The sequence below is a fragment of the Arachis hypogaea genome, chromosome 15 (assembly GCF_003086295.3).
Source record: "Arachis hypogaea cultivar Tifrunner chromosome 15, arahy.Tifrunner.gnm2.J5K5, whole genome shotgun sequence".
Lineage (NCBI taxonomy): Eukaryota > Viridiplantae > Streptophyta > Magnoliopsida > Fabales > Fabaceae > Arachis > Arachis hypogaea.
The window spans coordinates 113,242,790-113,266,942 of record NC_092050.1 but is presented as its reverse complement, the minus strand read 5'-3'; the positions used below and the strand labels follow the sequence as shown (position 1 = coordinate 113,266,942).

Below are 24,153 nucleotides of genomic sequence, written 5' to 3'. Positions count from 1 at the left end.
TGGCCTTAAAATAGTTTTTTAAATTATGTGGATATACCCGATATCTGATTTGATCCGATCCGCAGCAGATCCGACCTTAAAAAATTCGAATATCGTATTCGATCCGATCCGATGAGTGTAATTCGGATTGGATAGAATTTTAAGCCATATCCAATCTAATCCAATCCATGTGCAACCCTACTTTTAGTCATTAATGGATAAGTGATAGTAAAAAATAATAAATTTTGATGGTCTTCTAATTTTTTTTAATTAAATATATCAAATTTTCTTAACATTATTTTTTTTGTCAAATAGATTGGATAGCTCCCATTCTTAAGCATTACAAATTCACCTACACCATATTTATATACACAATATTTAAGGGTTCCATCCAAGGTAGTGAACTCATAATTTTTATCTCGACTTGTTAACCTAGTTCAGAATCGTAATTCGTTGAATCGTAAGATGGAACATAAACGTGACTCGTAAAATATAAAAATTATAAAAATTTTGATAGCAAAAATAAATTTCACAAATAATAAAATAAATCTCAAATAAACCAAATTACTTAAAAAACTATAACTAATATATACCATAACAAGTTAAAAGTCACAACTCATAACATAAATTCACAGTTCAACTCACAAATCAAAACACAAATTCATAACTCACAAATTTATACGACACCAAAATAAATTCGAATAACAAATGAACTAACCAAACTAGTAGCAATAAACAACTAATTAACTAAAGTCTAAATAAATTATTTAATAATCATTCTATTCTTCATTAATCATAAAATCTTCACGAATTTTACAAGCTTTCACATTATCATCTTCATTTTCAGGAGCAGGAGCAGGAGCAGGAGGTCCTTAGAGAAGTTCTTCAAACTCATCATCATCAGGATAAGGAATTGCTAAAGGATCCTTAGAAGTACCAACAACTTTATTACCATTTTCTCCATCATTCAAATCAGGATATGGAATTAGAGCATCCAAAATCTTCTTCTTCTCCATCCTCATCAGCAACAATCCACTCTTCATCAGAGTCTAACTCATCAAGCCTATAGTCATAATCAGGACTTTTTCTAATTTGTTATTTTTTGCCAATCTTGAGTTTGTCATCACAAACACAACATCATTCATAGATTTAGCCTTCAAACGATTTCTCCTTTTTGTATGAACCTTTCAAAAGTATATAAAAGACATTAGTCAAACAATAAGATAGAAATTAAAGAACTAAAAACCAAATTTATAGAAAAAAATACAAATTATATGTAAATATTAACCATCTCCAAGGCGCTCTAATTGTGTTCACATTCAGATGAACTACATGTCAAATTCAAGACACGAATTACAAATTGTTGACGTTTTGGATGCTGATCCCCATAAGAATCCCACAATTGAGCTGGAATTTTAGTAGAAATTGAATTCTGAACTACTTTACTACCAAAAAAGTCTTTTTGAGTCTTAAAATCTTCAAATTGAACATCCATCTTAATAATTATATCTGAATTTTCTGTCATCCTTTTCATACAAGCATAAAACTGCTTCTTCAACTCATAAGCAACTACCAGAACTATAATGAATTTTAGGATTCAAATAATAGCCTGCAACATGCAATGGCCTATGAAATTGGTTGCCCCATCTTGCATTAATAATATCTCAAATAGGTATGTAACTAAAACATAGGAAAATTAATAAATTATTTATAAAATAAAGAATATTATTCATGCATTAATAAAATAAAAAAATAGTTAAGCAATTTACCTTATCTCAACTCCTTGAAATGCATCTCGTATTTTCTCCTTTGCATTTTTATTTCTTCATAAATAAATTCCATTGCCGACTTTTCTTCTGAATCCACCATACAAAGCACATGAAGAAGAGGGTGGGCAGCGCTCAAGTAAATCACCACCTCTTTTCAAAACATCTTATCCAACCCCACACGTACAATTATTTTTCCATCTTTTATCTTTGCAAACTTACTAGAAGTCCATTGATCAGAAAGAAACATTCTATTAAAGAATCTTTGTTGTCATTGAGGCATCCCAAAGTAAGATAGAAAGTTGTAAAATGGGTCATACCCGACCTCACCAAATCTTTTCCTTTGGTGTAGATGGTAGTAGTGAAATGAGAGCAGTCTTAACATATATGTAAGTAGTAATATTTTTACCTCTATAAATCATATCCTTGTGAAGTGTTTCTTTTTTCTCCAAGTCTTCTAACATTAAGTCAATGCAATGTGCTGCGCAAGGCATCCAAGATAACTTTTTTCTATTTTTTATTAGCATTTCTCCTGCAGCTTTATAATTAACCGCATTGTCGGTGACAACTTGAATTATATTTTCTTCACCAATCTCTTCAACCACATAGTCTATCATTTTAAAATTTTGTCAGCTGTTTTAGTAATATGAGAGGCATCAATAGATTTTAAAAACAAAGTCCATTTATGACTATTAACCAAAATATTCAGAATGGCCCGTCTTCTCTAATCTGTCCAACCGTCAGTTATTATTGTACAACCAACTTACTTCCAATATGTTCTATGTTTCTCTAGTGATTGTTGAATAAGTTTCACGTGTTTCTTCAAAAGAGGAACCCTTAATGCATGGTAGGAGGGTGGCTTGAATCATATTCCATATCTTATAGCTTTCTCAAATATTCTGGTGTATTCCTTGCTCCTTGATACGTTGAAGGGGATACCATTATTGTAGAAAAAGTACTAATCTCTAAACATACTTCCTCCCTCAAATTCTTCTTAAATATATTGTTGATTGTTGATTGAGTACTAATGCGTGTTTTCTTGAATATGTTGCCCTCCAATTCTTGTCCTTTTCTTTTTTTTTTTCAGCAGCAGTGTCACCTTTCACAGCAGCTCCAACTGGGCTTGCTCCACCCATATTTATTTTCTTGATCAAATTCACTTGCAACCCACTCACGACATCCCATATTTTCTTTTTAACTTCATTAGTAACAGTTGTACAAACTCCAACATCATTTTTGAGTTCCCGCTAAGTGGTGTTTCAATCTATAAACTCCTCCTAAAAAAATCTTATGGCAATATTTGCATTGTATTTTTTTTTTTATTTTCTCCAATAGATATCCCATGCTCCCATCCTACATCAATTCTACTTCTAAGAGCATTCTTAACAACTTTTTTTTTACTAGCAATTTCAGTTGTACTTCTTGACTGAGAAGTTGGATTGTTAGTCGGATTTTCACTTGCATTAGCTTGATTTGCTTCCATTTCTATTCAAAAAAATTAAACAACAAATATTTAATAAGTTAGTTCAATATCACATAAAAAACTTAACAATTTAAGAAAAATTACAAAATTATATTTAATGCCAATTACAATCATTCAAGTTCAACAGTAAAATTCAACAATCCAATCTGAACAAAAAAATTAACATAACAAAAATTCAATAATTGTCTTAATGTCACAAGAACAATTCAACCATTCAGTTAAAAGAAATTTAACAAAAAAAATTAATAAAGCATTTTAAGTAATTCAAAACAAAATAGAGCAAAGCAAATTTTTTTCTAAAAAATTCAATTATTTATTTCAGTTTAGTTCAATTCATAATTCATCAATTCTTAGTATTAGCAATATTATACATACAACAGGAAAAGTAATCGAATAAAAGAGTAACAATTTACAAATTCTTAACATGTATATCAATATTCACATAGTGCCTTTAAATTTGACACCTCATGTCTTTTATGTGTTAATAGAAAATTCTATCCTAGTAGCAGAATTTTTTTTAATGGAATTACACCTTTGTTTAAAAGAAATATTAAATTAGACTTCATTCTTTAACGCAAAATAAAAATGATTAAACTATCCTTAACTGAAAAATAATCGAGGCATATCAAGTGGTAACTGTTAAAATAGGCTAAGAGGTGAAATTAAGAAAAAAATAAACCTTGATTTTTACAATAGGAGTTTCATGTTCCATTCTAAAATGAACCAACTAAACAAAAAAGAATTCAAAGATTATTTAATAGATAAAGCAAAAATAGTATACAATAATAATATCTTTAGATTACTAAATCATTAAGATTACAGATCTCAAAAAAAAAAATCAATAAACAATGCAAAAGTTATATAATATACATACTGATATACTTAGGATATCGGATTGCATTAGATTTAGAAATTCATATGATAAATTATGATTGTTGGAAGTCAAACGTATTGAGTTGTTTGAAATTATAGACAAAATAAATTCGAACAAACTAAAATTAATTAAATTATTTTCATAAAAATTGAAAGAAGTTTATCTTTAAAAATTTTGCCATCACTAATTTGGTCCAGAACAAAACTTCATCAATATGGTGACATAAAATTAACCAATTTGTAATTTATATTTGTAATGCCTTACAAAAAAAATTCAAGTAAAAAATGAAAGGTCGCTTGTACGGTGATACGAAAGATAGCTTGAAATAAACATGAACAGATAAATTAATCTTAATTTGAAAACCTACTATAACTCGCATAAAATTATATTCTAAATTGAACAATATAATCAATCTACAATAATCAGTAAGCCAACAAAGATAAACAATAGCAATTCAACCTGCAACATAATCAATAATAAACAAGCACGACAACAAATTGAACATTGAAGAAGATACAAATTAAAAAAGAGGTCTTAACATACCTAAATTACCAGTGAAGGGGAAGAGAAGAACAGCAGCAATCCAAATTCTAGAGCTAGAGAGGTAGAGCCAGAGAACTAGAGATAAAGAGGCAGAGCCAGAGAGTCTCGCAAATCGCAATCGCAAATTGATGCTCACACAGTCCAGCCACCACTAGTCTAATTCGACAACAACGGCAGCGAACCTTACAGTGAGTCAGTGACACACCAAATTGAAGATTTTGATTGCGCAAAATTCAAACTTATGAGTGATAGAGAGATAGAGTCAGAGAGAGTCAGAGATTGAGAGACTTGAAAAAAGTAAAATTTTAAAATTTTGACTATAAAGATAAACTGTAAAGTGGGGAAGGTTAAGAGATTAGGGAATTTACTCCTAGTCTGCTAGAGCTCCTCTATCTTCCATGATCTTTTATTTAGATTGGGCCATTGGGTTGGATTGGGCTACAATCAGGGCCAAAAAAAGAGCCTCTTCAATCTTGAACACATCACGACAGAAACGATAATTCCGCACGATGTAGCTTGATTTTGAATGAAAAGCAAAACCGATACGAAAAGAAGATGCAAAAACATAAAATCGTCCGTTTTCAAGAGTTGGAATGCAATTTTGACTACTTTAATTTCATCCACCACTTAATTTAGCCAAATTTTAAATTTAAATCAAGGTTCAGAAAACCGGACCGGTCATCAAACTGCTCTAGTCACTGGTTCACTGGTTTACTGGTCTAACCGGTTCAACCGGTGGTTCAACCGGAAAAACCGTTTTAGAGTAGAATAATAAATAAATTATAAATACACATCCTAAAATATAATTATAGTCTGATATAAATCTTAAAATATCTTCGAAATTTAAAACACTACATAAAATATCATCAACCAAATACATATGATCTTATCAAAATTCAAACTCAAAAGTTAAATAGTAATAAAAGCATATCTAAATATTAAATCCCAATATCATGGTTTATCAATCATCAAAATTCGCAAGAACTTGTTGTAAATCTGCTTCGGTGGGATGATCTTCACCTTCATTCCCACCCTGATCAGCAGAAGAAAGAGATGCAGCATAAAGACCACTACTACCACCGCCACTTTGATATAAATTAGCATCAATTTCCAAGCTAAATCTGTTTTTCCCCTAAGGTTCGAAGAACCTTGTGACTGACTATTGTTAACACTACGGGAATTAGGATTAGCAGCATCATTCGGAATAGGAGTATCGGCAGGCATGTTATTATTCACAGAATCATTGTTATCAGCAGTTGCTTCTTGATTAATACTATCTTCCATAACTAAAATTAATAAAACATATATGAAATCAAAAACAGCCACAGCAATAAATATTAACAATTCTATCTACACAATGAACATTAACAATTATGCATAACAAATTTGAGAAATTCAGCCAGTCAACAAATATGCAAAACCAAGTCAGTTTCCAGCATTAACAAAGTACAAAACAGTAACAAATTTGAGCTACAAAACAGAAATTTGAGCAACACACAGAAATTGAACTACAAACACAAATTGAACTACACAGAAAGCTGCTTTTTTATGGATTTCAATTATCATCTGCTGCCTGCTATAAAAAAAGATGGATCCTTTTTTCTTCTTTCTAACTATGCTTTATTGCTTTCCCAGTACCCTTTCCCCCCATTCTGCTACTGCATAATTTCCTTTGAACAAAATTAAACACTTCCATTCAACTACAGACTGCTCCAATTTTCTCATTCTTTCTTTTAAGTGTTGCCGAATTTCATGATTTTTCTATCATTATAAATTTACTCTCAGTAAGTTAGCAGAGGCAAAGAACAAAGATGAGCAGAGACGAGTTACTCACCGCGCGACGAAGAAGACGATGGGACGGGCTACTGCCTGCTGGTGTTGAGAAGATGAAGACGACGCAGATGGATGGCTACTGGGCAGGGAACCAGGCGAAGAAGGAGGGTTACTTGGGCTGACGACCAGGCGACGGCGGTTGCGCTGTTGACCGGTGACCGCGACGACGAAGGAGGGCGCGGTGGCAGGCTAGGGTTCGGGCGTGGAGGGTTCAATCTTCTCTGTTCTCTTCTCTCACACAGATGAATATGATTCACTGATTCAGAATTAGGGATTTGGGGGAAGAAAGGGGCGTGGTTGGGGTGCAGGGTGCTCTACGGGTCGGGTCGGGTTAAGGGTTTCTTTTTTTTTTTTAAATAATAAAACGGCGTCGTTTATGCAGAACCGGCCAGTTACCGGTTCGGCCTTCGTTGCCAGTTCTTTTCAGGACAGTTTCTGCATAAGGACCGGACTGTTTGCATCGCCAGTTCGCGGTTAAACCGGTCGAACCGGCCGGTCCGGTCCGATTTTCAGAACCTTGATTTAAATGCATTTAATGCAAGACATACATGATAACCACTTAGTGTGTGTTTAGATTTACGTTAATGAAACTGGATTTTGAATAAAAGTGATTTTGTAGAATTGATTTTGAATAGAAGTGAGTTTATGCCAACATAATTTATGTTTGTCAATTTTATATTAAAATTAATTTTGATAAAATAAATATTGTTTGTATAATATTAGTTAAAATCACTTCTAGATAAATAATTAATTAATTACTAAAAAAATATAATATTAAATTATAATATTATTTTTTTAAGTATATTTAATCTTTTTTTTATATTTTTAATATTTTTTTATAATATTCTTCATAATACTCTATTTTAGTATATTATAATTTTTTACTATTATAATAAAAATTAATGTTTATTTATAAAATTAAAAATAACATATAAAAATTAACAACTTTTAAGTATTTTTTATAATAAAAATTAATATTTATTTATTAAATTAAAAATAACATATAAAATAACACATTTTAGTACTTATTTTAAGTACTCTTAATAATCTTATTTTTATTATTATTTTAGATTCTAACTTTTTATTAATTATATTTTTATTATTATTTATTATTAATTTTTTATTTAATTTATCATTTCTAATAAGAACAATAATATATATTATAAAAAATTTGAATAATAAACATTGCACACAAATTAGAATAATTATTTTAATACTTTTAGTATTCTTTTATTTAGTATTATTTTAAATGATAAAATTTTATTATTTATGATTCTATTATTATATATGATCAATTTTTTATTTATTTTATCTTTTTTAATAAAATTAATAATTCATATTATAATAAAATTATAATAAAAAAATTTAATAAAAAATTAAAATATAAAAAAAATATTAAAAGTGATAAAAAAATGATGTAAAAAATCAACAATGATCACCAACAAACTTAAACGTATGTTGAGTAAATATAAAAATTATAATTTTTTGCTTCAAATAAATAAATTTTTGAAATACAAAATTACTTCTGCATTCAAAGAATAAGAGTGGTCAAACATCAAAAAACAGCTTTCAATAAACTTAAACGTATTTTTATCCTCCAACGTAGTTACTAAACACACCCTTAATCAAGGCTTTGCGTGTAAATTTTCTAACATTTTTAATTCTCATTTTACCCGAGCGAGAAAAAAAAAAAAGACTTAGATTGAACGACATATGGTCCACTTTCGCGGCTCTGACCTGAGAACCTTTGACTACTCCGCGTGACAAATCAAAACTTCTCTTCATTTATTTCTTTCTTTCTCCCCACCACATACCGGCTTCGACAGATTCATTGAGATTTGAGACTGCTGTTTGTTTCCCGGGAAAATTTCTGAGCCACGTCACCGTCATCATCACCCTCAATCCCTTCTTGGCCTTATGGCTCCTGCTGCTTCTTCCTCCTCCTGGGTTCAACAACTGAGTTCGCTTGACTGGCACCAAGAGTCCTACCCTGCATTTAACGATTTCTCCGCTGTTCCCTTCTTCGCTCTCTTATTCCCCTCTGTTCGCTTCTTCCTCGACCGTTTCGTTTTCGAGGTACGTCCCTCATTCTCTGTATAAATTATATTCATGTCGTGAAGCCTCTAATTTATGTTCATGCGTAAAATAGATATCGTAAGTAAACAATTTGAATGGAAAATGTAAAATAATCGTACATTTTTTAAGTTTTCACTGCATTGAATACACTGAAGAAAACCAAAACTTTTCACTTTTATTCTCTTCGACCAATTTATACTTTTTCGCTAAATTCTAAAATATATCATAAAAGGTAATTTTCCTGTACTTCAAAAATGGCACCAACTTCAGACATTTCCGTGGTTTTCTCTTCTCTGTGCTAGTTGTGGAGCTTCGATTAGATTTAGATGTAAACAGGTTAAACAGCCTCAAAATTCCATGTAGTTAATTCTAATTTTAGCGTTTGACTATTTAATCGGTTTCATTGACTTGATTTTCTTACTTGACTTGACTCAGTTGTCTTCTGGTGAATTTTGTTTTGTTTTCATTTCTAATCTTCCAGTTATCTGTGGATATTCATTGGGTAACATGCAACTTTCTTCGCAAGCGTTCGATGTTTATATATTATAAATTTAAGCATGAATGAGTATTGAGTTGTAACAAACACTGCTGAGTCAGCAGTAACTATCTAACTAACTCTGAAATTAATCTTCGCTAATAAAGTTAATTCCTGAAATATATGGATTTGCGTGATGAGAAGACCGTTTAATAATAAACAATAATACCTGCATGTGATATGGAAAATCATTACATGTTTCATGCTAGATATACTAAACTATTGCTTAGCTTTTGCCTATAACAGAAATTGAAAACATAGTTATCTGGGTTCTCTCAATTGCCTGCATACTTAGTAAGTTAGTATCAAATTTGGCCTCCCCTTGTTTCACATGCCGAATGCGCTCTAAAGGAATAATTGTAATTTGATTAGTTAAAATAGCAAATTGTGTATTGAAACTAACCACTTCCCGTTCTTGTAATGCCTTTCTAGCAACAATGATTAGAAGAGAAAATATTATGTTTACATAATTTGTGTCTTATTTTTCCTTCAAATTGTTCTGATTCCAAAACCCACCCTTTGGTAAGCTAGTTTCATTCTCTAGGTTTATCAAATTATTTAGATACTTTGAGCATATTTATTCAATCTGAAGTGAATAACATTTACAGAAAGTGGCCAGACGATTGATTTTCGGAAAGGGGCATGAGAAACTGGATCTTCAAACAGATGAGAGAAGAAAGAAGATTAGGAAATTTAAGGAATCAGCATGGAAATGTGTATATTTTCTATCAGCTGAAATTTTTGCTTTGTCTGTAACTTACAATGAGCCTTGGTTTACCAATACAATATATTTTTGGGTTGGGCCGGGAAATCAAATCTGGCCAGATCAAAAGATTAAGTAAGATTGTTTATTAACGTTCCATCCTTTAATCTATGTTTGTTATCATTTTCTCCTTCTTTTGACTTTATATCTAGATTAAGTTGATTGATAGAGTACAAAGTTGTAACCTTTCTACATTTCAGGTTAAAACTGAAGGGGCTCTATATGTATGGTGCTGGATTTTATGCTTACTCCATACTCGCTTTAATATTTTGGGAAACTAAGCGCTCTGACTTTGGGCTGTCAATGACCCATCATGTTGCTTCTCTGGCTCTCATTGTGCTATCTTATATGTTTAGGTAATCTTTCAATGGACCATTTTTTTTGGGGTCTCATGAAGTGTATGATTCTTAGCCAATAATATTCTATAGTGAAATTCTGCATAACTTTCATGAGGGAAAGAACAAACAGATAGAAAAAAAGAATGATAGCAAGAAGATCCTCTGAAATAATCAGTGTGTATGTCCTAATTGCATTAATCATAAAATTGTGGCCAAACTACCTCCACTAGCTTTATTGAACTTTGGAATACTTAACTAATTCACTTTGGCATGGTTTTCATACAGTTTTGTTTTGCTTTTATGTTTAATATGTTCAGGTTTGTTCGTGTTGGATCAGTAGTTTTGGCTCTTCATGATGCTACTGATGTGTTTCTGGAGACAGGAAAAATGTCCAAATACAGTGGGGCTGACACAATGGCTAGCATTGCATTTCTCCTTTTTGTTATCTTTTGGACGTTATTGCGCATCATTTACTATCCATTTTGGGTTCTTTGGAGTACAAGGTTTGTACCCACTTTACATCCTTATCCCTCTCTGTTGTCTGTGAATATTTATTAGATAGCTTCTAATAATGATGAACTATATGAAGCTACTTCCCAGATTTTATTGAGAACAGAGAAATTTCAGGCATCTTTCACAAAAATTTAGTGCTTGGAAAGTATTTTCATTGATATAGTATCCACAATTATTAATTCCTCTAGCCATTATCCATTTCTAAGCCCTTTATTTTGCTTATCAGCTTATAAAGGGATTTTTCCTCTTTAGGTTTGGTTCTGGACTCCAATAATGGTTTTCAGTTACTCCAATTTGAAAACTGTCTAGCATATGTGAGTAAATGTTCAAATTGGTCTCTGAAAGATCACGCGATCTCCATTTTGGTCCCCGAAAGATTTTTTTAATCAATTTCATCTCTAAAAGATTTTATTAGTCACATTAATCATTCCGTCACTACCCTGACTAGAGCCATTAGCGGAAGCGGACCTGGCACGTTAAATCACACCTCACCATATAAAACAATAAATTCGATTACTACGACAATGACAATGAAGACTTTGAGGACGATGATGTTGTTTTGGGCGGGTTAATGAATACTACGACGACGACGAAGAAGACGAAGAAGGTGGGGATGAGGAGGGAATGATGCCGTTTGAGAAGATGAGGAAGTGGTTGAAGCACAAACCCAGAGGGTTCGGTGAAGGGAAAGTGTAACACTTCCATTGAAGACAAGTTGCTCGACGAAATGCATCAGAGCAGAGAAGTACAAGCTGCTACCTTGAAAAAGCTCAAGAGCAGTGTTGTTAACCCCAAAAACAGTGAAGAAAAGAAGAAAGATTTAGTTACTTTTGAACACTGGTCGAATTGTATTCCACAGATTGATTGCTTTTGTGCTATTGTTCACTTGTTTGTGTTTCATGTTACTATGTTTGGTGAAATAATACATGCATTTTAACTTTTAAGCAAATTTTGATGTTTTCTTAATTTTTCCTCTTATCCTGAATTCTTTAATCTTTGTTGGAAGTGCAGATTTTATGGAGCCTGAAAAGAATATGGTCAAAGGAAAATGCTAGGATCTAGTGTTGTTTATATTTTGTTGATGTTGTTGTTGTTTGTTTGTGCTTGGCCTTTGCATGAAACAGGGCATTGTTTTTGGCCACTGTTTACTTCTTTTTTCTGCGGTGTCTACAATTTGGCAGTTGACTATTACTGTTGCCATGAAATTTTGAAGACACTCCAGTTGTTCCGATTGGTGGTTGAGTATGGTTGGTGAACCTGCCGAAAAAGAAGAACATTCATAGGGATCTGAAATCTGCATTCAAAGGGATTCCAGGCATAATGAATACAGTCCCGGCAGTTAGGTCGAAAACAATGACGTTGTCGGATTGTACTATAGGTCGCCGTTCAACACTTCTTCCTTGTGGAGAAACAGGGGGAGGTTTTGCTCTGAGAGAACGAAGAATGGAATGGAATGAATGAGTGTGAGGAACTGAAGAGGTGCAGTGAGTGACAAATGCACTTTGGGGGATAACGACGCCGTTTAGGTACTGACATGACAAGATAACGTGCCACGACAGTAAGACTTAACGTCATTAGTGACAGAATAGATGGAGGGACTAACGTGATCAATTTTAAATCTTTCGAGGATAATGTTGATTAATTTAATCTTTTGGGGACAAATTTGGAGAACGCGTGATCTTTCAGGCAATTTGACCATTCACTCTATTATAGTTTTATATAGGAACAACAGTGGGTAAATGGTCACATTCGTCCTTGAAAGATTACTCGTTGTCCAAATTGGTCCTCGAAACCTTCAAAGATTTTAAATTAATTGCGTTAGTCCTTATATCATTTCTTTTATTCGATGTCAAAATTTGTTAATGTAACACGTTAAATGATACTACAACACACACATAGAAGTCTTAATTGACTATTAACATGATAAGCTTATGAAATTAGATTAAATCAAAATCTAATTGAGGAGAGAACTTGAGGCATTGGAATCCCTCAATTTGGAGTTTATTTGACCTAATTTCATAAACTTACCATGTTAGCCGCCAATTAGGACTACTAGGTGTGTACTGTGATGTCACTTAACATGGCACATCAACAAACTTTGACGTCGTTAGCAACAGAAGTGATGTAAGGACTAAAATGACTAACTTAAAATTTTCAAAGGACGAATTTGATTAAAAAAAATCTTTTGGGGACTAATTTGGAAAATGAGTGATCTTTCGGGGACTAAGTTAACCATTTACTCGAACAACAGTGGTGTCAGGATTTATTTATAGAGATAGAGATCAATTTGTCACTTCAACTGTTCTGATTGATTGTTTTTAAAGCAGAAATTCTTGAGTTTTTATTTTTTTGTTGTTGTTAAAGCAGAAATTCTTGAGTTTTTATTTTTGTTGTTGTTGTTGTTGTTGTTGTTGTTATGCAAAAGATGTGCCATGTTTTTCTGACTTATAATTTCAGTTATCAAACTTAATTCTTTCTAGGCTTGTTGATCTCTATCCTTCAAAAAGAGGCAAAATGCAATCTTTTATAAGTCCAGTTATTGGTTTCCCAAGTATTAACTTGTTTCAAATAGAATTATCCTATATAATTTCAAACTTAACTTGAGGAGTTTTAGTTGTCTTGCATGAAAAGAATTAATTATAGAATAAAATTTGTTGAAATTTTTATAGCCAAACCTTTCTGAATTTCCTTTAAGCACCACATATACTCTGCACCAATTTCAATACCTCAATGCTAGAGTTTGTCCATTGTCACATATCATTCGCTTTGTCTGTGCCACTGTTAATACTTTTCTCCTGTGGCAGCTATGAAGTTATTTCTGTATTCGATAAGGAGAAGCACCAGAAGGATGGGCCAATATATTATTATGTGTTCAATACTCTACTCTTCTGTTTGCTTGTTCTAAATATTTATTGGTGGGTTCTGATGCTTCGGATGCTTGCTGATCAAATCCGAGCAAAAGGAAAAGTTAGTGAAGATATTCGCTCTGGTAAGTTGAAAGATGCCTTGCATACATTGCTTATTATTAACATGCACTAACACTCAGAATAAAACCTTCTGAAAAATCGTTACCTACAATTGGTATCTGCTTGTTAGTGCAGAAATAATTTAGTGTCAAGTCAGTCTATAATCATGATGGATCGTAGAAGTTTGGGTTAACTTGTTCATGTCTAATTTGGTCTTGTTCTTTAGTTTCTTCAATGAATTGGGGTTAATAAGTTAATTATGGCGCATTAATCATGGTATCAGGACTTAGAAATTAGAGTTGTTTCAATGAATTAATTAATTAACCTTAGATGTTGATGATCCCACCTATATGTAGCCACGGTTTCAGTTTGGTCTATGGAAACTTAAACTCAACTGAAAGTTGCTTAAGTTCACATTTTCTTATGCAGATTCTGAAGATGATGATGATTACAATGACCATGAAGAATGACCAGGAATACAAATTGAATATAGTTGTACATTGTTTACAGAGCATGGACATCTTCAGTGTTGTAAAAATTTTGTGGTATTGAGTTGTTCACCTTAAGTCCATAACTATAGTGTTAAAATCAGATTATTTCTGCTGGTAGTGCATGCTAACACAATCAATCTGTAGAAATATTTCATGTAAAGCTTAGAAGGAAAACCATGATGTAAAAATATTTCATGTAAAAAGCAAGGTTTAGCAATTTTACATCAATCAATCTGTAATATAACTAATTAACTATGGCTAAAAAATGCTACCCCCCTTTTTTTGATGAGTCCCTCACGTTTAAGTTTGGTGGGTGGTAGCTCTAGCCAGTCTTTTCCATTTCTTGGTACCCGTAGAGGTTTGAATTAGGTGGGTGATGGTATCAGCAGGTGTTTCTGAATGGCTCTCCTTTTCTTTTACCTCAAATTTGTCCCCCGATAGGGGAAAGCCATATGAAGCTTCATTAGGAGACATGATTATGGAAGAATGGTTTGAGTTGTTATAACAATACTCAGCCCACAAGTACTGTTCCAAGAAACGATTTACCACTTCGGTTTGCCCGTTACTTTGCGGATGGTAGGCGGTACTGTAGTGGAGTTTAGTTCCACTGAAAGAGAACAAATATTTCCAAAACTTGCTCAAGAATAATAGGACACGATCTGAGACAATAGAAGAAGGGGATGGTAGGCGGTACTGTAGTGGAGTTTAGTTCCACTGAAAGAGAACAAATATTTCCAAAACTTGCTCAAGAATAATAGGACACGATCTGAGACAATAGAAGAAGGGAACCCATGTAGCTTAACCACTGAACTGATAAACTTGTTAGCTACTTGTTTGGCAGTCAACCCGGGTCTTAACGCCTCAAAATGAGCTCCTTTGGTAAAGCAGTCAACCACAACCAAAATGGCGGTGAATCTAGATGACTTGGGCAATTGCACAATAAAATCTTATCAGTTAGCTATAATCTAGTCCAGTTATATCTATAAATCAGAATCTGAATTATATAAATAAAATGTGACCTACTTCAGAGAGAATCTCGGCTATAACAGAATTATTTTGAAACAAATGAGGGTGGTTATCACAAAATCAGGATAACGTTTCCAACAGTTCCGCAATACTAGATCCACAAAATAACCGCCCTTTACTACAATAACTATATAACAAGAAGAAACCTTAAAAGGGAGAAGATACGTTATTTACTCTGAATTGCAATATACTCATCTCATTCTCTTTCTGACTTGAATGTTAGAATGCCTTTGTAGGTGTCCACTGCTGCCATTCTTGGGAAACCAACGTATATCTCATCCAACCCAGATAGAAGTGAATTCAACCTTGGATCGGACGAGCTATACCTCTCCCGAGACTTACTACACAAGAACATTTAGCGCCCACCGTGGGACCGAAGTTTTGAACTAATCCCACCAACATCTCTTCCACCATATTTTCATCTCTTTTTTGTAGGTTACAACCTATGGCAGAAAAGTAAAGCAATCCTCCTATCAATGAGTCATTGCGGGCAAAAGTCCAACACATGGCCAAGCTATTGACGACAATGATAACCACACCGTGGAAAGCAAAGCCACAGTGATAGTCACCCCAAAGCCATTAGTGAAAAGAACCAATCCCTTCTTAAAGAAAATTATGAGCTTTCAAATGCCCAGGAGCTTGACTCTGCCAACGACACGGAAACACTATGAGGGAATCGGTGATCCCAACATCTACGTCACTAAATTTTACTCAATGATGTTCATGAATGGAGCATCTGACCCAATACTTTGTCATATATTTCCAAATTTCTTAGATGGTGTTGCCTTGATCTGGTTTTCTGGTTTACCTGTAGGTTCTATATCAAGTTTCGATGAGCTGCCCGACCTATATGTCAATAACTTCATAGCTTCAAAGATTTAGGTGCATGACTCAGACTATCTTAGTACCATACGGCAAGGACAACATGAGAGTCTCAAGGACTATATGACGAGATTCGCAAAAGTGGCCATGGAGATCCCAAACCTCAATCCAGAGGTCCACCTGCATGCACTGAAAAGTGAACTTCGTCTTGAAAATTTCCAGAGACTATAGTAGTGACGAAGCCAAAACTGCTGGCCGAGTTGAGAGAAAGTAGCAGGCCAAATTAAAATATAAGAGCTCCAACAACTCTAAAGGACAGAAAGACATACCCCTGGCTGAAAAGAAGATAAATACAGCAAACATCAGAATAATAGGGAGGACCATTCCAAGTAGCCAAGGTCAATGAATGAGGCACATCCTTGTACCTTTAACTATGAAGGTTTCCATTCATGGCACAACATTTAACTCTTTTCTCATTTGCTTATTATTATTATTATTATTATTATTATTATTATTATTATTATTATTATTATTATTTCTCTCTCTTTCACAACAAAGCAAAACTTGAACCGACTTATAAGTCGGCTTATCTACTATTACACTACAACCGATCTATTTTATTCTAACGCATATCAAAAGTTAAAACTTCAAACCCTTTTTCGCAATTTATTTCGAAAGAAATCAACCGATTATTCAACACGAAAAGAACACTCAAATATACCAATCCAAACAAACCAACAATTATAAGTAGGAATCAGTTCCAACAAATCAACACCTATATGTTAGAATCACTTCCAACAAACTAGCAACTATATGTCGGAGTCATTTCAAACAAACCAACGACTATAAGTCAAAATCAATCTAAATAAGCCGACACCTATAAGTCGGAATCACTTCCAACAAACCGACAACTATAAGCCGGAGTCACTTCAAACAAACCGGCAATTATAAGTTGGAATCACTTCCAACAAACCGCCAACTATAAGTCGGAATCACTTCCTAGAAACCGGCAACTATAAGTCAGAGTCTCCAAATAAGCCAACACTATAAGTCGTAATCAGTTCCAACAATCCGACACCTATAAGTCGGAATCATTTCTAAAAAACTGGTGACTATAAGTCGGAATCAATCCAAATAAGCCAACACTTATAAGTCAAAATCACTCCAAACTAATCGATATTTATAAGTCGGGGTCAGTTCCAACAAGTAGACACCTATAAGTCGGATCCAGTTTCAAGAAATAATCAACTATGAGCTCTTCTAAATATACACTGATATAAGCAACACCTTTTCCAGTGACAAGCTTGACCAACTTTATTTTTAAGATTATCAAGTTGACCTTGGGGGCTAATTCTCATATGTCCGAGTTATAACACAACCGCATCTCTTTCATATCTTACATACCGAGTTAAAACTCGATTTTCATAAAAGATGAACCTGCTTCTTTTAAAAATAAACAGGTCAAACTTGGGGCTCACGATATTATCATTATTCATAATAACTCTTAATTCTATTTTATTTTATTTTATTTAAACTCTTCTCTGTAACATGACTATTATTTTCCAAGAACAACAAGTTGAGCTTGGGGCTACCACTTATTATTACAATGTCGATGTATAGGTCAAAAAATTATCTAAGCTCGAACTGTAATATTATAAAATATCACAGGTCAAGCTTGGAGATTGTGATCCGTAAGCTATAACCCGGCCCAGTTATACCTATAAACTAGAATCTGAACTATATAAATAAAATGTGACCTACTTCAGTTAGAGAGAATCTTTGCTATAATAGAACTATTTCAAAACAGATTAAGGATGGTTATCACAAAATCAGGATAACATCTCCAACAGCACCACAATACTAGGTCCACAAAATAACCATCCTTTATTACGACAACTCTATAAAAAGAAGAAACCTTAAAGGGAGAAGGTACGCTATTCACTCTGAATTGCAATATCCTCATCTCACTCTCTTTATGACTTGAGCATTTGAGTACCTTTGAAAGTGTCACTGCTGCCGTTTTTGGGAAGCCGGCGTATACCTCATCCAGCACAGGCAGAAGAGAATTCAACCTTGGATCGTACGAGCTATACTCTTCCGAGGCTTACCACATACGAACAAAATTCATGGAGATGTCCTCCCACCTTCGAGAAAGAATTGGGAGAAGTTGTAAAAGTCCTTGAAGTTTGGAGGGTTTATATTTTGTAGCTTGGCAATCAAAACAACTCCTTACAAAACTCAGCACATCCTGACACATCCCTGGCCCAATTATACCTATAAACCAAAATCTGAAATAAACTAAATAAGCATGTGCCAAATCAAAGGAACGTGTTTTCCTCCCCTAACGGACTTATCCGTGTAAAGTCAAATTTCACTTAGGAGTGGTTACCATAAATCAAGCTGAAATCCTAAACGGCTCCGCCAATGCCAATAACTAGCTATAGCACAACAACTTTGTAAATACAAAAATCTTAATACGTTAAAGGTATGCTATTCACTCTGAACTGCATTATACTCATCTTATTCTCTTTCTGACTTGGGCGTTGGAGTGCCATTGTAGGTGCCCACTGCCGCCATTCTTGAGAGGCCGACGTATATCTCGCTCGAGTCAAGTTGAAGCAACCCTGAATCCGAACCGGACGAGCTATACTTCTTCCTAGATTCACCACGTAGGAACATTTGGTGCCCACCATGGGACCGAGGTTTTAAACGAACCCCACCGTCATCTCTTCTACCCTACTCCCACCTCTTTTTTGCAGGTCACATCTCATGGAAGAGGATTGGAGAAACCCTCCTCCTCTTCCTACCCAGGCAGAACTAATGGCAATCAATGAATCTCTAAGAGCAGAGAACCAACGGATGGCTGATTGACGAACGGATTTTTTGCTAGTAAAGAATTTCACAAAAGTAATCACGTTGTAAGTATAGTTTCTAAACCAACAATAATCCTTTTGTACAAAAACTTGTTTGTCACTAAAGCAAATCCAATAAAATTAAACCAAAGTATTTAAACCTCGGGTCGTCTCTCAAGGAATTGTAGGGAGGTGTAGCTATTATTGGTTATGGAAAGGTATCTTTTTTGCGTTTTTGAATAAGGAACAAGAAAAGTAAATTGCAAGAAAGTAAATTAATAATTAAGAAAACTCTTGGCAAGGTATGAGAATTAGACGTCCTATCCTAGTTATCCTTATCAATTGTGATGCGAATTGTTCATTGCTCCCACTTAGTTAACCCTTACTAAATAAAGGAAAGTCAAGTGGACTAATCAATTTGATTCCTCAAGTCCTAGTCAACTCCTAAGGAAAGACTAGCTTTAGAGGGATCCAAATCAACCATCAACTTTCAATTATTAATCAACAAAAGAGATTTATAACTCAAGTGTCTCCAATTACTCAACCAAAGGCAAGAATATAAAAATCTAACTTAAAACCCTCCCAAGCATTTTGTCAAACACTTGGAAGTCATAACATAAAAATATAGGAAACTAATAGGAAATGTAAAATCTAAAACCAATAATTGCAAGCATCAATGATAACAAAAGAAGAAAGCAATAAATCTGAAATACCTCAAATTGCATTAAATAGAAAATCAAGTCTAACATGAAGAGTTCATAAATTCAATTGGAAAGATAAATAAACTAGAATGCTAAGACAATTAAAAGTAGAAGAGAAACTAAATTAAAGGAACATTGAACCTGGAATTGAAAAGAAATAAACCTAAAACTGAGAGAAATCTTAAAATCTAGAGAGAGGAGAGAGCCTCTCTCTAGAAAACTACATATAAATCTAAATTGTGAATAATGAGAAGTTGTATGAGTTGTCCCCGTGTTTTCCCATTCTGCAGCTCTTATTCTGTGTTTTTCGGGCTTGGAACTGGGCCAAAAGGAGCCCAGAAATTGCCCCGAGCATTTTCTGCGAATTCTGCAGGTAGCGCATGTCACGCGTACGCGTCAGTCACGCGTACGCGTCGCTCATCTTCTGCGCTAGTCACGCGTACGCGTCGCCCATGCGTGCGCGTCGCTGCCAGCTTCTCAAAACTTCATTTTTCGCGTTCCTTCCACTTTTACATGTTTCCTTTCCATCCTCTAAGCCATTCCTGCCCTATAAAGCCTGAAAATACTTAACACACAGATCATGGCATCGAATGGTAATAAAGGATAATTAAAATTAACAGTTTAAAGGCCTAATAAACATGTTTTCAATTATATCACAGAATTAGGAAGAATTTGTAAAAACATGCAATTTATATGAATAAGTGAGCAAAGGATTGATAAAAACCACTCAAATTAGCACAAGATAAACCATAAAATAGTGGTTTATCACCGATCTATTACATCAGAGGCAAAACAGTCGAAGCAAGGGGGAAGAGCACAAGGATCCCAAAAACAAAGATGAAAAAGACTTTCATACGTCGGAAGCCAAGCCCATAGTGACGACCACCATAAAGCGCATAGTAAAAAGAACCAATCTATTTTCAAAAGACATTATGGACTTTTAGATGCCCAAAAATTTTACCCTACCAACAACACTGAAACCTTATGAAGGAATTGGCGATCCCAACATACACGTCACCAAGTTTTATACAAGGATGTTCATAAATGGAGCATCTAATCCAATACTCTATCACACGTTTCCCACTTTTTTAGATGGTGCTGCCTTGATTTGGTGTTCTGGTTTGCCTGTAGGTTCCATATCAAGTTTTGATAAGCTGGCCGACCTCTTTGTCAATAACTTTGCTGCTTTAAAGATTTACATACACGACTCAAACTATCTCAGCACTATAAAACATGGACAACATGAAAGCCTCAAAGACTGCATGACAAGGTTTGCAAAGGCAACCATGGAGATACCTAACCTCAACCTAGAGGTCCATTTACATGCACTAAAGAGTGGACTCCACCTTGGGAAGTTCCAAGAAACTATAGTTGTGACAAAAAGCAAAGACATTAGTTGAATTCGGAGACAAGGCAACAAGCCAAATCGAAATAGAAGAGCTCCGACAAATTTAAAAAGCAGAAAGACCTAAAATTGATCAAAAACCTTTTAAACTCACACCAAAATTTGATACATACACCCCTTTCAATACAAAAGAGAGGATGTTATCAAAGACATCCTACATTCCAAATTGATCAAACCACCAAACAAAGCAAGGACATACCAAGACCAACGATATATGGACAAATCTAAATATTGCACCTCTCATAAAAATATATAGACACACTACAGATGACTGTGTTATAAAAAAGGACATCCTCGAGAAGCTAGCTCGCCAAAACTACTAGAGAAATACATTGACAATCACAGAGACAAAGATAAAAAGGTAGACGAAAACCCTATCCAAACTTGTAGAGTTATTAACTATATTTCTAGTGGCTTCGCAGGTGGAGGATGTAGCAACTCGGCTAGAAAGAGATCTTATAGGACCATGATATCAGTTGTCGGGGCTATGAGCCGACTTCTACCTCCAACGTGAACGTCCCAGAGATCACATTTAGTTCTTCAGATTGTAAAGCAGTAGATAAAAACCTAGACGACCATGTAGTTATATCACTTCAAGTCGGCGATCCATTGGTGAAAAAGTCCTTATGGACCTAGGTAGTAGTGCAGATGTGTTGTTTTATTCCACATGCCAAAAATGAAGCTAAGTGATAAAGCCCTACAACCATCTATAGGAAAACAGGTAGGTTTCTCAGGTGGGCGCAATCCAATCCGAGGTTATATATGGTTACAAACAACACTAGGCAATTACCCCAATTGTAAAATTCTAGATATCTAATATTTGGTTGTGGATTGCATAAGCCCATATAACATCATTCTAGGAAGACCTTCTTTAAATGCTTTTGGTGCTATTGTCTCAACTATACATTTATGTGTTAAGTTTTTTTCACAGAATAACAAAATTGTCACCATTCATGCTGACTAGAAAGAGGCCAGACAATGCTATAGCGCGATCCTTAAGACAAATCTATCAAGATGAGCCGACCAGTAGTACATATTAGCAGTTTATACCTCGGAAAGGATACCTGCTTTAGCAGACCTAGACCTTCGGACAAACCTGCAAGACTGACCTATGCCTACAGACACCTTAACAAAAATAAATATGGCAGATAATGAAGAGAAGCATACCTATATCGGAGATGCATTGCAAGGATCAGAGAAATAACAACTCATCACACTACTATAACAAAATATCGATTTATTTTTCTAGACCCCAACAGACATGCCATGCATTGACCCAAACATCATCTACCACAGACTTGCAATCATCTAGCAATCTGACCTATAGCCTAGAAGAAATGCCACCTCGGCACAGACAAAAGGGAAGCATCCTTAGAAGAGACCCAGAAACTACTCAATTCTGGATTCATAAAGGAAATCATATTCAAAAGCTGGTTAGCAAATGTGGTCAGGGTAAAAAAAAAAAAACACAACGGTAAGTCAAGGATGTGCGTGGTCTACACCGACCTCAATAGGGCATGTGCAACGGATGTATATCCTCTACTTTATATTGACAAATTAGTTGACAGCCATCTGATTTTCAATGTTTAAGTTTTACAGATGCTTATTTTGGCTATAACCAAATACTTATGTATTCAGCTGACCAGGATAAGACCGTCTTTATTACTGACCATAGTAACTTTTATTATAAGGTTATACCATTTAGGATAAAAAATGCGGGTGCAACTTACCAAAGGCGAATGGAAAAAATTTTTGCTAACCAAATGAGACAAAATATGGAGGTATATGTACACGACATGATAGCAAAAACTACATCTGGAAGAAATCATGCAAACAATCTACAAGAGATATTCCAACAACTGAAACTAACATGAAGCTGAACCCAGAAAAATATGCTTTCGGAGTACATGGCAAAAAATTTTTAGGTTTCATGTTAACCTGCCAATGTATAGAAGCCAATCCAGAAAAATGTCAAGCCATACTGGAAATGAGAAGCCCTAAATCCATCAAAGAAGTCCAACAACTCATTGGCTATCTAGCAGCACTGTCACATTTCTTACCTCGGATCGCACATTGTTCATATCATTTTTTCAAAACATTAAGAAAGCAAAAGGAATTCATATGGTCAGAAGAATGCAAACAGGTGTTCACCAAGCTAAAGGCCATCTTATCTTCACCACTAATACTTTAGAAACCAGAGCTTGGTAAACATCTCTACTTATATTTATTCATCACCAATTATGCTATTAGTTCTGTTTTGGTGACAGAAGCAGCTAAGCAGCAACAACCAGTATACTTCGTCAGCAAATCTATTCAGAATGCTGAATTATGATAATCAAAACTAGGAAAACTAGCCTTAGCTCTTGTCACGATAGCAAGACGTCTAAGACACTATTTTCAAAGCCACACTATCATAGTACAGACACAATACCCCCTAAGACAAATCCTAACGTGACCTGAACTAGTTGGAATATTAATTAAATGGTTTATAGAGCTCTCGGAGTACAACATCCAATACCAAGTACGAGGGGCCATCAAATCTCAAACACTGGATGATTTCATAGCAGAACTCACACTCGATGAGCCTTCCCTATATGACGAGATATGGACGTTATACGTTGATGGGGATTCAAACATGCAGGGCTTTGAAGCTGGCATATTACTCAAAAATGGCAAAGGAATGACTATAGAACAGTATCTACAATTCACTTTCCACGCCAACAATAACCAAATAGAATTTGAAGCACTTATGACTGGTCTAAAATTAGCTCATACCCTTGGAATAACACATCTCAATGTCAAGTGTGACTCCCTACTGGTTGTGCAACAAGTACCAGGTAATTTTCAAGTAAGAAGTACTATTAGAAACATACAATTCTATTGTCAACAATCTTATCTCTTGTTTTTTAAAATTTGAAATATCCCACATACCTCAAGAGAAAAAATGCCGAGATGATATTTTATCAAAATTGGCAACTACTAGAAGCCTAATCCATCAGCCAAGCTTATCACAACTAACATTGGATAAACCCAGTGTCATATTAACAAATGTTTTTAGTATTTCATAGGAACAAGATTGGCGAAGACCATTTATACAATCTACAAACAGGAATGATACCCGAGAATATCCAAGACAAAAGACAATTTAAAATGCTATCACACTTCTTCACAATAATCAGAACCGAGC

General features: G+C 34.4%; 1 protein-coding gene across 7 annotated transcripts; it reads left to right on the top strand.

Moving 5' to 3' along the window:
• Positions 1-8,206: 8,206 nt before the first annotated feature.
• LOC112750486 (ASC1-like protein) lies at positions 8,207-14,388 on the top strand. Of its 7 annotated transcripts, none has more exons than XR_011872159.1 (7): positions 8,212-8,554; positions 9,698-9,927; positions 10,053-10,208; positions 10,508-10,693; positions 11,917-12,229; positions 13,508-13,692; positions 14,099-14,388. XR_011872159.1 is itself a non-coding variant. In XM_025799226.3 (6 exons), exons 1-6 carry the CDS (start codon positions 8,396-8,398, stop codon positions 14,137-14,139), a joined length of 957 nt encoding a protein of 318 aa, XP_025655011.1. In that variant the 5' UTR covers positions 8,207-8,395; the 3' UTR covers positions 14,140-14,388. The 7 variants fall into 7 exon arrangements, 1 of the variants encoding a protein (XP_025655011.1); XR_011872160.1 differs by having other exon boundaries at positions 11,917-12,261; XR_011872162.1 differs by having other exon boundaries at positions 11,715-12,229.
• Positions 14,389-24,153: the final 9,765 nt, after the last annotated feature.

Coding starts and splice junctions, on each gene's coding strand:
- LOC112750486 (XM_025799226.3), top strand. CDS start 8,396: ATGGCTCCTGCTGCTTCTTCCTCCTCCTGGGTTCAACAACTGAGTTCG. Junction 8,555..9,697: donor TCGACCGTTTCGTTTTCGAG/GTACGTCCCTCA, acceptor TAACATTTACAG/AAAGTGGCCAGACGATTGAT. Junction 13,693..14,098: donor TAGTGAAGATATTCGCTCTG/GTAAGTTGAAAG, acceptor TTTCTTATGCAG/ATTCTGAAGATGATGATGAT.